This window comes from Rhinatrema bivittatum, chromosome 8, assembly GCF_901001135.1.
Source record: "Rhinatrema bivittatum chromosome 8, aRhiBiv1.1, whole genome shotgun sequence".
Classification (NCBI taxonomy): Eukaryota; Metazoa; Chordata; class Amphibia; order Gymnophiona; family Rhinatrematidae; genus Rhinatrema; species Rhinatrema bivittatum.
Genome location: NC_042622.1, coordinates 195554632 through 195567956, shown reverse-complemented (window position 1 = coordinate 195567956; position 13325 = coordinate 195554632). Strand labels below are relative to the sequence as shown.

General features: G+C 44.0%; 1 protein-coding gene across 1 annotated transcript in view; it reads right to left on the bottom strand.

The window, feature by feature from the left end:
* Positions 1 to 13325, bottom strand: part of LOC115097000 (solute carrier family 13 member 5-like) — a 162122-nt gene that overhangs the window by 132029 nt on the left and 16768 nt on the right. The window contains exon 3 of the mRNA XM_029612376.1: positions 660 to 788. Coding sequence (XP_029468236.1) covers positions 660 to 788 — 129 coding nt within the window. The remainder of the gene's footprint in view (positions 1 to 659; positions 789 to 13325) is intronic.

The window sequence follows — 13325 nt, the reverse complement described above, 5'->3', positions numbered from 1 at the left end:
TTTCTTTTCGCAGGCATCGCAAGGACGTGTGAACGGCTTAGGAAAAATTACGGAGGAATTCAGGGACAGCGCTTCCCTCACCACCTTCACACCGCCATCTTGCCCCCTAAGTCATCAACATCTACCTTTTGAGTTGGGGATTGAGGCGGCCTGGGGGGGGGGGGCATCATGGTCATTGTACAATAGCAACACCTAGTGTCTGGCCCCTCTGGCTGAAGTATGTCGCTGCAATGAATGCACTACAGGAAGTTTGAAGGGGAGACAGAATTGAGGGGGAGGGGGGGAGGTTTGAACTGTAAATAGTTGCAAATGAAGGCTAATGGTGCTGGTTCTCTGCCCTGGTTCTGACAGCGATGAAAGCCCAAAGCAGGAGGAAACGTAACACACACACCCCACCCCCAGCTTTTTAGAAAATAGAGTAATCTCCCATAAATTTCAGGACAATTCTTATTAAAACTGTAACATCCGGTTGAATTCCCTTAATTATAAAACCAATTAATATCCACTTTTTTCTTTTTTAAACAAAAAATGCTAATCACCCCTTTTGAGTGTGTTGAAATTCTCCCCCCTCAGAAAGGGTTGTGGGGAGCCATAGTACAGAATAAGCTATGGCATTGATCCAAACAAATAGTTCTCCCATCCCGGCAGTAACAGCATACCTTTTTGGACTCCATGATTCCAAACAAAGGCAAAAGCAAGACTGGTAGGAGCGATGTGACGGCCAGTGGAATAACCTCGGTGCACCAGTACACAGCCATTATGATGATCACATAGCCACATTTTGCCTCCTGGAAGAAAAAAAATTCAAAAGTCATTGGATATTCAATCAGTGGAAGAGGAAGAAGTGGAAGGTAAGGCAGTAACAGAATTCAATAAAGCCTAGGATAAGCACAGAGGATCTCTAACTAATCTGCCATCTGTTTCTAAGGGAGATGGCCAGCCATAACTAATTCACGTCAGAGTTGGGGCGTAGAGTACTGATGGATGGGGGGCTCTCGGGTATCTCAGCCTCACCACGTGGATCTGAACCAACAAAAGCCCCTTGAGAACAGACTGGTGGCACATTACTTACTCCTGGGGGAATTCTTCGCACAAAAATGTAAACTTCTGCAAAATTCTGCAAACTTTATATTGGTCAAAATAGCACAATTTATATGAGTCTTTAAGTAATTACATTTTAAAGTAAAACATGAAAAAAGTTATTACTTAAAGATGCAGAATTTTAAATATTTTAAGCAGAATTTCCCTAGAAATTCACTCTAAGTGTCTCTTACACTTGCTCTTTCTACTCCCCTGGCCACTTTGCCCTCTCAGGCCCCAACTCCTCCACCTGCCAGTATCTCTCCCCTCCACCTCTAGGCTCAACCCCTTCCACTCTATTGCCAGTCCCACAGTACTGCCCCTCACACAGGCTTCCTCTGTCCCTCTCTCTCTCACACACATACTCCCTCTTTCTCATATAGGCTCTCTCACTCTCTGGCACACACACATCCCCTCATACAGGGCCCTCTCTCTTGCATACATCCCTACACAAGCTCCCTTTCTCTCTCTCTCATGCACCCCTTCACACAGGCTATGTCTCTCTCTCTCATGCACCCCTTCACACAGGCTATGTCTCTCTCTCTCATGCACCCCTTCACACAGGCTATGTCTCTCTCTCTCATGCACCCCTTCACACAGGCTATGTCTCTCTCTCTCATGCACCCCTTCACACAGGCTATGTCTCTCTCTCTCATGCACCCCTTCACACAGGCTATGTCTCTCTCTCTCATGCACCCCTTCACACAGGCTATGTCTCTCTCTCATGCACCCCTTCACACAGGCTATGTCTCTCTCTCATGCACCCCTTCACACAGGCTGTCTCACACATACACAATCCCTTCACACAGGCTAGCACCCTCACATACACACAATCCCTTTTTCATACACAGGAGTTCCCAATCTCTCACACACATACACACTCCTTCACAATCTCCTCATATAGGCTCCCACTCTCTGAAACCCACACTCAAGCATCCCCCAGCCCCCTTCTCTTACCTCCCATGCTCTCTCTCACCCTCCTACTCTCTGTCATCCTCCCCTCATATAGGCTCCCTCTCTGAAACCCACAAGCATCCCCCCACTCCCCTCTTACCTCCCATGCTCTCTCTCTTACCCTCCTGCTCTCTTTCACCCTCCCCTCTCACCAGCATGCCATGAATGGAGTGCCGCGGGACGCACTCCGTTCGCAGCAAAGATGAAGGCCGGGGCGCGCCATTCGCGGCACACAAGGCCTTCCATCTTCGCCACGCGTAGAGCACACTCTGCCCGCAGCACACAGGGGCCTTCCATTTTCGCTGCGAACGGCCGCTCGGCCTTCATCTTCACCGCGAACAGAGTTCGTCCCGCGGCAAACACAGAACGCGCTCCATTCGCAGCATGCCGGGGTCTCCTCTTATTTTCTGCGCGGGGGGGGGGGAATTCTGTGCAAATTCTGCGCTCCGTAGTAGCGCAGAATTCCCCCAGCACTAATTACTGGCTGCAGGCTTGAGTAGAGTATTTAAGCAGTTACAGTGCTCCTCATGATCTTAGGCAAGTCACTTTGCCCTCCATTGCTTCAGGCACAAACGTAAGAGCTGATAAAATAAACTGTGCACTGAAGTTCAGAGCAGTTTCTTAATGCACATGCTAAATTTTTTTTTAACTCCCGATGCAGTAAGCTAATGGAACTCTAATGCATCAAGAATTTAAAAGGTGCACAAACTTGAAAATGTGAGTAAAAATGCTTAGTGTGCAAACATACATTATTCATGTACATAAACTATGTTTTCTGCACAGAAATAATTTTCGTGTACACAAAGCGTATTTTCTGTAGGGTCATTCCACATCAAGTGTACGAGGGATCCATGTTCATCCCCCTCCAAATTGAACAAAATTTTACACGGATATTCTCTACGGTCTCAAACAAAATTGACTAAATTCTTCACCTGCATCTCCATTGGTTGGAGAGCTAGAGGTAGTTGAATGGAGGTCACGTTACCATGCTCCACACAACCTAAAATGTCCATTTTGTCCATGTGCTGCAGCCTGACAGCACCTCTCAGGGGTCTGAAATTTTGTGGATTAGTACAAACCATGGTGATAAGTCCCACTGCAAAGTTTGGAACATAAAATGAGCTTGCCTCCCTTTTAATGGGCCAGCAAAGTATGTGAAAATTGTTACAAAAGAAATATAAGGTCTACTTTGACTCCTCATTGCTCCTGACCTATACTTTGATTCAGGCCCTGACTGGACCAGTAGACATGGCCCATGGCTTATATGTATAAGATTTGCACTAAGAGATTTTGCAGGCAACTGGAAGCAAATATGTTTGCCAATTTTCAGGTGCAAATATCTCTACTGTGTATTTTTTTTTTTTAATTCTTTTCTTATTTCATTTGAAAGAGCATCTTTTTTCTACAAAAGTCACCCTGTTTCATTTTGGACCCGATCTTGCTTTGGTCAGAATTACGGCCCCAATGATATGTACCATTTGCATACATGGGCGTGTTATGTTAAAAAGAGGTATCTTTGGCGCCCTGCTGTGTAACATGCAAATGAGCTAGAGATGTGAAATTCTACAATGTGGCGAAGCTTGTGCTGCTTACCATGCTTGTAGCTTATGACACATCTTGCTTCAACATCTAACCAGATAAACGAAGCTTGACCGACGTGCCGCAAATGCGCAGTACAGAGCGGCTCTACCGCGCATGCGAGCACATCGGCCAGAGCAGAGCGTGCCCGGAAAAAAAATGGCGCCTGCTCCTTAGGAGCAGGAGCGGCAGCGGCAGCAGCAGCAACCATCAGGAGCGGCGGCGACAAGCAGAAGGGGCGGCTGCGACAAGCAGGAGCAGCAGGAGTAGTAGCGGCGGCAGCGACGCGCGCAAGGGAGGGACACCCCGTCGGTTGTGGATGAGCTGGGAGGGGAGGGAGAATAGAGGAGGGAGGGAGGAGAGGGAGAATAGAGGGGGGAGGTGGGAGGGAGGAGAGAGTGGGGGGAGGGAGACTAGAGGGGGGAGGAAGTGGGAAGAAAATGGACCGAAAAGATTTTTTTAAATGTAGCCCGTTGTTACGGGCTTAACGGCTAGTACTTTTATAAATGACCCCTCAAAATGGACATTTTATTGTGCTGTGTTATTTACTGCATGCAAGCCTGAACATGCAAAAGTATCACCTTCACAAAGAACTATGGTAATGTCATGTTAGCAGTGGGTTGTGGCAGAGAGTTTGGGAACATGTCCTCACTTGTGACACCATCGTGCACTTTGTGTCCCTATTATCAAATTTTTCTTTGTCCCAAAAGAGGACATGGAAGCAATCAGACCTATTCAGGATTAGAGGTTTAGCGAAGGTCAATCAGTGGCTGGCACAAGGGAAAATCATCAAGCCCATTGATGAAATTAAAATCTGCATTAGCAAAATTTCAAATGACATCACCTCATTCATTGCAAGTATTCTAGAGCAGACTGAGATGGAACTTCCTACACCCCGATATACTCTGCCTGCCTTTTCCCCTATCCTCCCTGACTCCTAAAGCCCCACTTGTTTTTTTGTTTTGTTTGGATACTTTACCTCTGACTAGGAGTTAAGTTTTGAACATTAAAAACACATGAGGTTTTTTGGGTTTAACTGAAAAAAAAATGTAAATTCTGCACAAATCCAGATGATGTATGAAATTCAAAATCCCGCTGTATAAAAGCAATTTCTCAAATACAAAATGGTGGCAAACCCTTTAAACCTATGCATCCCTGTGCACTGGAAATGAGGGCAGGGGCGTTACTAGATAATGTCTTCATTATCATGAGAATTGTATGGGAAAGTGATAAACTAGATGCATAGTATTATGCTGCATCATGTCATAATAAAGAATCATTTTACAATGCAGGTGAATCGTAACTTTCGACCAACTCCAATCCAGCAGGAAAGCTTTGTGTGGGGGAATATAGGAAAACAGATGAAAGGAATGTGTAAATAAAGTCCCAACAGCACAATATTTGGTCAATCCAAGATATTAGCACTTCACATTAGTGCCTTTCAAACATTGCACTTGCTGTACCTGTACGATATAGAAGTTTCAAAGTTCTGAAGGAGCCTGAAAAATAAGTCATAATTTCACCATTGATACACATAATGGAAAGGACCAATCTTATTATAAAAGGTCACAGGTTCGTTGAACGTGATGTATTTTATCTTTTGAGTTTGTGTACTGCTTTAGGCTGTTTTAATGAAAAAGCAAAACAGGGAGCTGTTTATGAGTTAAAATAAATTAAATCTTATTTTAACCATTTAGCATCTGCAGGCAAGGTGACCTTTAAATTGTGGTCCTTGCAAAGGTACAGAATAGAGAGGTGGATTGGTTTCCCCTCACTTTACTGATTTTGGCCTTGTAAACTTTAGAATCCTTGACACACACAAAAAATACCTGAGTGTACCAACGAGGGAAGGGCAAAGTTTAGGAGCGTCAGACAAATGGAAGTTATGCCAACCAAAACTTGGCCCTGGCATTGAACTCATGTTCAATGCCAGGGCCAAGTGACTGATTATTTTCTAAAAACATTTCAAAATGTTGAGCTTTTCGTAATAGGAACAATACATTCCAGTAAATGTTTGGTATGAGGACCTAATATATTACTCCACAATACCCCACCCACTATCAATCTAATGAATTTTAATATGGGACGAGGTAGGTTTCATATTTATTAGATTGATAGTGGGTGGGGTATTGTGGAGTAATATATTAGATTTAATATTTTGATCTCACCACAAGCGGAGATTTTTTTGAAAGATTATGGTATGAGGACCTGGCAGGTTAGGGGGTGGCTGAATCACATTGTATCCAGGTATGCAATACTTCCACAGGACTGTAAAGCTTATTTAGTCTTATGGTTAAAATGCAAAGCCTAATAAACAAGGGAGATTGCCCAACAGGGCACACAAGGATTGAGCAAACAAGTGTCTTAAGCGTGAACTGATTACGATATGTGGCAGGGCTGGTTCAGGGGCAAGTGCTGTGCAGAGGACCTGGGGGTCACTTCCCAAATTGAGCCTTCTCATCCCCCCGGCTTTGCCAGGGCTGGGGATGTCATGGTGTAGGGATGTGCATTTGTTGAAAAAAAACATTGACTATACCAACAATGTTTGTTGACATTTCCATTCCAAAACGCACACACACACACACACAAAAACAAAGTGTTGTTTTTTTGTGGGCGCTAAAGGTTTTAGTGCACTAAAATACAGAAACTAAACGAAAAAGTTAGTAAAAGAAAAAACAAAGGTTTTCCCCATGTGCATGCCTGCTCTGGAGAAGGAGCAAGAGCTTCAGCCATCATCACACAACAGCAACACCTAGTGGCTGGATGAAGGGTCCAAGTTAGTCGGCCCTAGTTAAGGACTATCTCTGTGATGACCAGACTGAGTTGGAGGGGGGGGAGGGTTATAAAATAGAGGAAGAAACCCTGGGAAGCTTTTAATGAAGGTTCATGGTGCCATAGCCCAACAGTAACCAACTCTGACTGAACTGAAAGCCGAAAGGAGCAGGAGGAAAACTGATAGGACAAAAAAAACACGTACAAGTATACTGAGCTGCAGCTGTTGGCATTCCTCTCCATGATCCTGGTCATCCTAAATAAATGTCTGACATGTTGATCATCCTTCCATGGACCGTTCTTTGTGCTCTCAATTGACAGCGGCTGCCATTTACCCAGGAGTACTTTTATCCTGTTCCCTAATGGCTTCTCTTCTCATTAGGGTGACCAGAACAGCGAGGGGGGATGAGTTTATGTCAGCCATGGTTTTACCCACTGCATGCAGGGAGATGTAGTTCTTCTCTTCTTGAGACTATAATAAAAGCAGTTATATCAATAAAAACTGCTTGTATGATGTAGCTAAAAAATAGTATATTCAAAATAAAATAAGTAGAAACTGGTTTTTTTTTTCTTTTTTTATCTTATTTTGTTAGAGGGAAGAAACCTCATATGCCCATACAGAGAGCACTGTGTTTATGTACTCTCGCTTTCTTAATAGCAAATCCCCAAGGGCAATTTCATTGGCCTTTCATATTTGCCACACTTCAAAATGTATAATCATTGGTCTCTAACGCTGTAGCAGGTTTAAACGAGCAACAATATAAGAATTGGAAAAGAAGATTTGCGGAGTTAATAAAGTAGACACATCGAAAGCCCCCGACGAAGCAGCCGATGAAACACGAGCTGTGTCGGGCAGCTCATTGAGCAGTGCTCCCGCAGTATCCATCGCTCAGCTTCCACTCCAAATGATAAGTGCTATTGTTGCTATGCATAGCATGAAAGCACATAACAAAAGTTATAAGTTAGGAACAATGCTTGTTAATCTAAACGGAAAAGGAGAAAAACTTGTAAAAAAAAAAATAAGAAGGTTAGAGACCAATGGTTATACATTTTGAAGTGTGGCAAATATGAAAGGCCAATGAAATTGCCCTTAGGGGTTTGCTATTAAGAAAGCGAGAGTACATAAACTCAGTGCTCTCTGTATGGGCATATGAGGTCTCTTCCCTCTAACAAAGGGGGTCATTTTTCAAAATGCGGTAAGGCGTTTTCGCATGCGAAAACATGTTTACCGCATGCAATTGCACCATATCGTATGGTTAGGGGCGGAGTTAACCTGTCTGCGAAGAGCTATCGCACAGCCATAATGCAGATTTTAACTACACCTCTTTCAAATGCGTTAGCGGCCGTGACCATGCGGTGAGGTTTCATCGCCATTTGCAATGTGTCCTGTAAGGCTTATTTAAGGGGAGGGAGGGAGAGAGAGAGAGGGAGAGGGAGAGGGAGAGGGAGACCATAATATCATGGCCCATAGGCAGGTATTTGGATCCCTATGGTAAGCCTACCTAGTAACTCGAGGTGGGGATTAGGTAAGTGTGTAGGGGGTTAGGGGCCACTTTGACATACTACGTGACATCTACAAACAGAACAATGGTCTCTTGTGAAGATTTGCTGGCCTTCGGAGTGAAGAAACTCACTCAAAGATGAGATTTGAGCAATGTTCTCTCAAACCAGCTTGATGTTACCCAGGTAGAGAGTCCATCAAGCTAGTTTGAGAGAACATTGCCCAAATCTCATCTTGGAGTGAGTTTCTTCACTCCGAAGGCCAGCAAATCTTCACAAGAGACCACTGTTCTGTTCGTAGGTGTCACGTAGAATGTCAAAGTGGCCCCTAACCCCCTACACACTTACCTAATCCCCACCTCGAGTTACTAGGTGGGCCTACCATAGGGATACAAATACCTGCCTATGGGCCATGATATTATGGCCAGGCTCGCTCTCTCTCTCTCTCATTTTGATAAATCCAGGCCAAAATAAGATGGAAAAAAAAAGGTTTCCACTTATTTTATTTTGAATATACTATAATAAAAGCAGGACTACATCTCCCTGCATGCAATTGGGTAAACTTACTCCTCCTGGACATGGAGCCAAGGGGCACCCTAATCATTGTTGCATGCCAATGGTCCCCAAGTCCCAAGCCTTCTTAATCAAATGGACTCTCTGAGATAACTTTTCTTAACTCCTGAAATAATCTCTAGCTGTCAGGTGGCTGAAAGCATTCAATAGCAAGTGGTGAAAAGTGCTGGAATCTAAGCACATTCTTAAAACATACTTCCAATATGAAAAATGCACCCATGCTTTATATGTATTAATTTTATTTATTTCAAAAATTTATATGCTGTCCTAACCAGAGCTCTAAGTGGCTAACAGATAAAACATTCATAAAAATCTGATTTAACAGATAAAACATGAAACTCACTTAAAAATTGAAGCAAACAGCAATAAAGGTAAAAAAACCAAAACAAAACAAAAACCCTTCACTCATTTTATTCCATAAAAGTCTGCTCAAAGATAAATGTCTAACATTATTTTCTAAAAGACTCTAAACATGTGACTAGACACAGGGCCTCCGGGACTGAGTCCCAGAGAATGGAGCCTGCCCCGGAGCAGAACCCTCTCCCGAGTCTCAATCAAGCACGATGAATTGGAGCTTCCAATCAGTCTTTCCGAGATGACCCGAGAGTCCATTTCAGATTACCAATGTGCAACGTCAAATTCATCCAAGGAAGAGAGTTGCCTTTGGGCATTTCGCGAATCACTGTGCACAATCTTAAATTTAATCCTCCATTTGATGGGGAGCCAGTAGCACTGGAGTAATATATGTGATCTTTGATCTAAATCAGATATTAAGCGCACAGCAGAGTTTTGAAGAATCTGGAGAACCCTTAAGCAAGATGCAGATAAACCAATAAGGACAGAATTAAAGTAGACCAAAAGAGGTAGCATTAAAGCTTGGACCACTGATCAAAATTCAGAGTGACCCAAAAAAGGTTTTGATTGTCTCAATAAGCACAATTTAAAGAAGTCAACTCTGACAATTGACTGAATATGTTCCATACGAATTTTCACTTCTGTGAAGATCACACCTAAGCCTTTGTACAACCTATATGAACAACACATAATGCTTAGTTTAAAAGTGCTTGGTATGCTTGCATAGATTAAATATTATTATTTTTTTGTAGGGGACTATCTTTTGCCTGCCTAATAAAAGTGAATCACAAACAACATACTTAACAAATATGAGCTTATGAAGAAAAATAAATGGAAGAAATCTTTCAATAGTTTAGTGTAACACACTTGGTACAAAATTAACTCGACCAAGCCATTCCACATATAAATACTAGATGTGAAGGGCTTTCTGTGTCAATACACTTGTCTTAATCCACTAAATGCATACCTATCCATGACCTTCTGATTGATCAAGGCTGTACAGGCACACCAAGAGAGTAATTAGATCAGATTTCAGTATGACCTAGGAAGTAAGACCTGTTTTGCTCCACATGTGTTCTGGCTGGCAAGTTGTTGCCTGCAATTAAGAATTTTGCAACCTCTAACTGATCATAGTTACGTATTGAGCCATGTGCCTTTTAATGCTGACCGAAGTCCTGTTCAGTAAGAAAAATGTCTGGTCATTTTACCATCCAACATCTCGAGCAGTTGCAGTAACGTTGCCTGCATACTGGGCAAGGGTTGGCATTGGTCCCCACACTTTTGAGGCACTTACCTCCCCCTTTCCCATGACTGGCTGTGCAGTTCCTTCTCCCATGTTTGTCAGGCTGAACTGCTATTGGCCAGTCGAGGATAGGGGAAGGGGAGCATATGGAAGGAAGTCAATGGTTTGCAGTTCACCACGCTTTGCTCCATTTTCGAACGCCCCAGGAAGGTTCCATCTGGCCACATGTAGCTATGGTCCTGATGGCACCTCCTGGTTTCTACTGAGCTAAAAGTGCAGGTAACCTAGAAGAAGAACCCTATCGATGTAAGCCAGATTGCTCATATCTGTCCCCTCATTACTCCACCCCGTCACAGATGGATAAACTATATCAAAGTTTACATGCCCTGAGACCTGATCAGGTGTGCCAAGGAAAAGACACCACAGTCTGATGCTCAGGTGTAGACCTGCACCTGGGCTGTGCTCTCTGCATCACAGCAAAAAGGGACACCACTGGTTGCTCCTAAATGTGCAGAAGCTCCTTTCTGAGCACATGTGAATCACATATGTCACTCCCTCCCACCTACAGTATGAGCCCAGGAGTGCAGAATTAACAAAGCCCATGCAGGACACGGCTAGCTGGGCCCCATTTTGTGTAGCACACATGCTGTCCCTCCTAAACCTCCTCCTTTGAGTCCTACCAGCCTCTTTTTCCACCCTGAGTGAGACATGGAGAGTGTATGCCAGGGCTTCCCAAACCTGTCCAGGGGATCTCACAACTAGTCAGGTTTTCAGGATATCCACAATGAATATGCATGAGACAAATCTGCATATCACAGAGACTTGGTATATGCAAATATATCTCGTGCATATTCATTGTGGATATCCTGAAAACTCAACTGGCTGTGGGGGTCAGCAAGACAGGTTTGAGAAGCCCTGGTGTACACTGAGCACCAGATGTGACTTGCTCTGAGTATTGGGAGCATCAGCAGTGGAGGAGCTCTCTCAGTCTCAAGGCAGGCATATAGAGGGAGCTGTTCAGGACTGGGAAGGTTTGTTCATGGTGAGAAAATGATGGTGCAGAGGAGCAACCAGGGCCTCCTGCTCTTACACAGGTACCTCAGTTAAATTTCAAAAATCACTGGAACGTCGCTGGATTGTGATGGATCCATGTGTGGCTTTACTCTCTGTCCTTTTTCTTTAAAAATTGGAAGAGAGACCGGTGGCACTATCAGTGCTTCCCTAGCTCTACTTTTGACCAGATGAGTCCTCTCCATGTCTGCACTGCCTTCTCCATGGATGCTAGTGTGCCATACAACACTTTTGTTAATGCAGGTGTGCCTTGCGCTTGAAAAGTTTGGGAAACAAGAAACCATATACTGAACTGAGACATTATATAATTCATAAATGGTATCACCAGCAAAGAAAGTTCCTCTCTCTGGGGCAGGTGAATTGGATAATCAAATCTAGCATGGAAATTTTCCACTTACAAAATAATCATAACTTGATTTCACAGTCCTGTTCTGCCTTAAACAAGACACCTTATGACAGTCAAAAGAAACAGAAGTTCTCATTTTAAGCATATATATTTTAGGTTCTGGTGATCTTTACAGACCAACCTCATATCTTCTGTATCAGCAGAAACCTTCCATGCACAGCCAAACCCTAAACAATTTGCAACTACCCTTGTGCTAAAATTTGTGGCAATGGATTGTATTACATGACAACATAAAACTAAACCGATTTAAGCAGCCGCAGACGATAGCCTAGAATATCACAGGTGTTAAACTACTTACATAACTTCTTAGGCAAGTATAAACACCATTTTTGCTTAACATGTGTCTCTTCTAGAGTAGAAGTGACTGAACACACCCTGTAGCAGTTACCTAAAATGTTTGTGAGTACAGTCAATCTCCATAAGCAGCGTGAATGACCATTAACAGGCTGTAAACCCACACATCTATATTTAAATAAATAAGGTTGGGCTAAGCCACAGAGCCAGGATTTCATTACAAACTAGGACCTAGATTCATCAAAATGCTATAAATATAACAAAAATAGCACCCGCAATTTAAAAAAGGGGGGTAGTTAGGATAATGTGATGCCTATAGCTAAATAACGCATGCAGCAAAATGTCATCGCACGCGGCACAAGGGTAACGCACGCAGCGCTACTTCACCGCGTCATGCGTTGCTTCATCGTGCATCGCGTTATTTTTGCAGGTTATATATATAATCTTCCTGCAGCTGTTTCTTTGGGGTGTGTCGAGGCGTGCTTTAGAGAAGAGGAGGGTAGTTCTGATGGTGATAGAAGTTTATAATAGCAAGTTCTGAGTGCGGTGTCTTGTGCTTTTCTGTGCTTCCTTTTGTGAACTTTTTCCTTTGTCTTTTGTCTGTGTATGTGTGAAAGTTTGTGTTTGTTTCTGAAGCTTGTCTGTTTGTCTTTTTCCGTGAAGGAGTGGAAGAGGTGGTGAGTGGAGGTGTGAAAGGCATGGGGAGAAGTAGAGGAGAGGCACAAGGAGAAGAGGGGGAGGAGGAAGGAGAAGAGGCGGGAGGACAAGGGCAGGTATGTTAAGGGAAGGAGGAGTAGGAGTCTGAGTAGGGACAGGAGCAGAGAGAGGCAGCATGGAAGGGATAGGAGGAAGCGGGTGGGGGAAAGGGATAGGCAGGCAAGCATACATGGAGGAGTAAGCCAGGCTACAGATATAGGCAGAGGGGAAGGGAGTTTGCAAGGCAGGGCCAGGAGGGGGGGAGGAAGAGAAGGGAGAGTTGAGTGGGACAGAGAGTGAAGACAGGGAGGACACCACTCCAGAAGAGGAAGTGGCACCCCCATCTAGCAGCCAGGCAGCAGGACGCCTCCGTCTTCGTGCCTTTAAGTTCAGCGTCATGGAAAACGAAATAGTACTAGCAGGAGTCTTGGAAAACTATGCCAAGCTGTTTGGCAACCGGGCGGCAAAAACATCAAAGGCAGCCAAGGCCCAGATGTGGAGAAGCCTAGCCCAGGACATCATTAGGTGCAGCGACATACCAAGAAGCGGGGAGCAGGTCACCCACCAGTACAGGGATATAAAGGCACAGCTTAAAACCAAGGTGGCAGCCCAAAACAAACACTGAAGAATGACGAGAGGAGGAGCCCCATGTCCCATATTCCTCACTGAAATGGAGAATCATCTTATACATAGGCTGGGATCAGATGTATTTGAGGGAATGGATGAGCAGCTGGACACCACAAGAGCCGCAGTCGGTAAGGTCATCTCAAATATAAAAAGACAGGCATTAATAGGTGTACACAT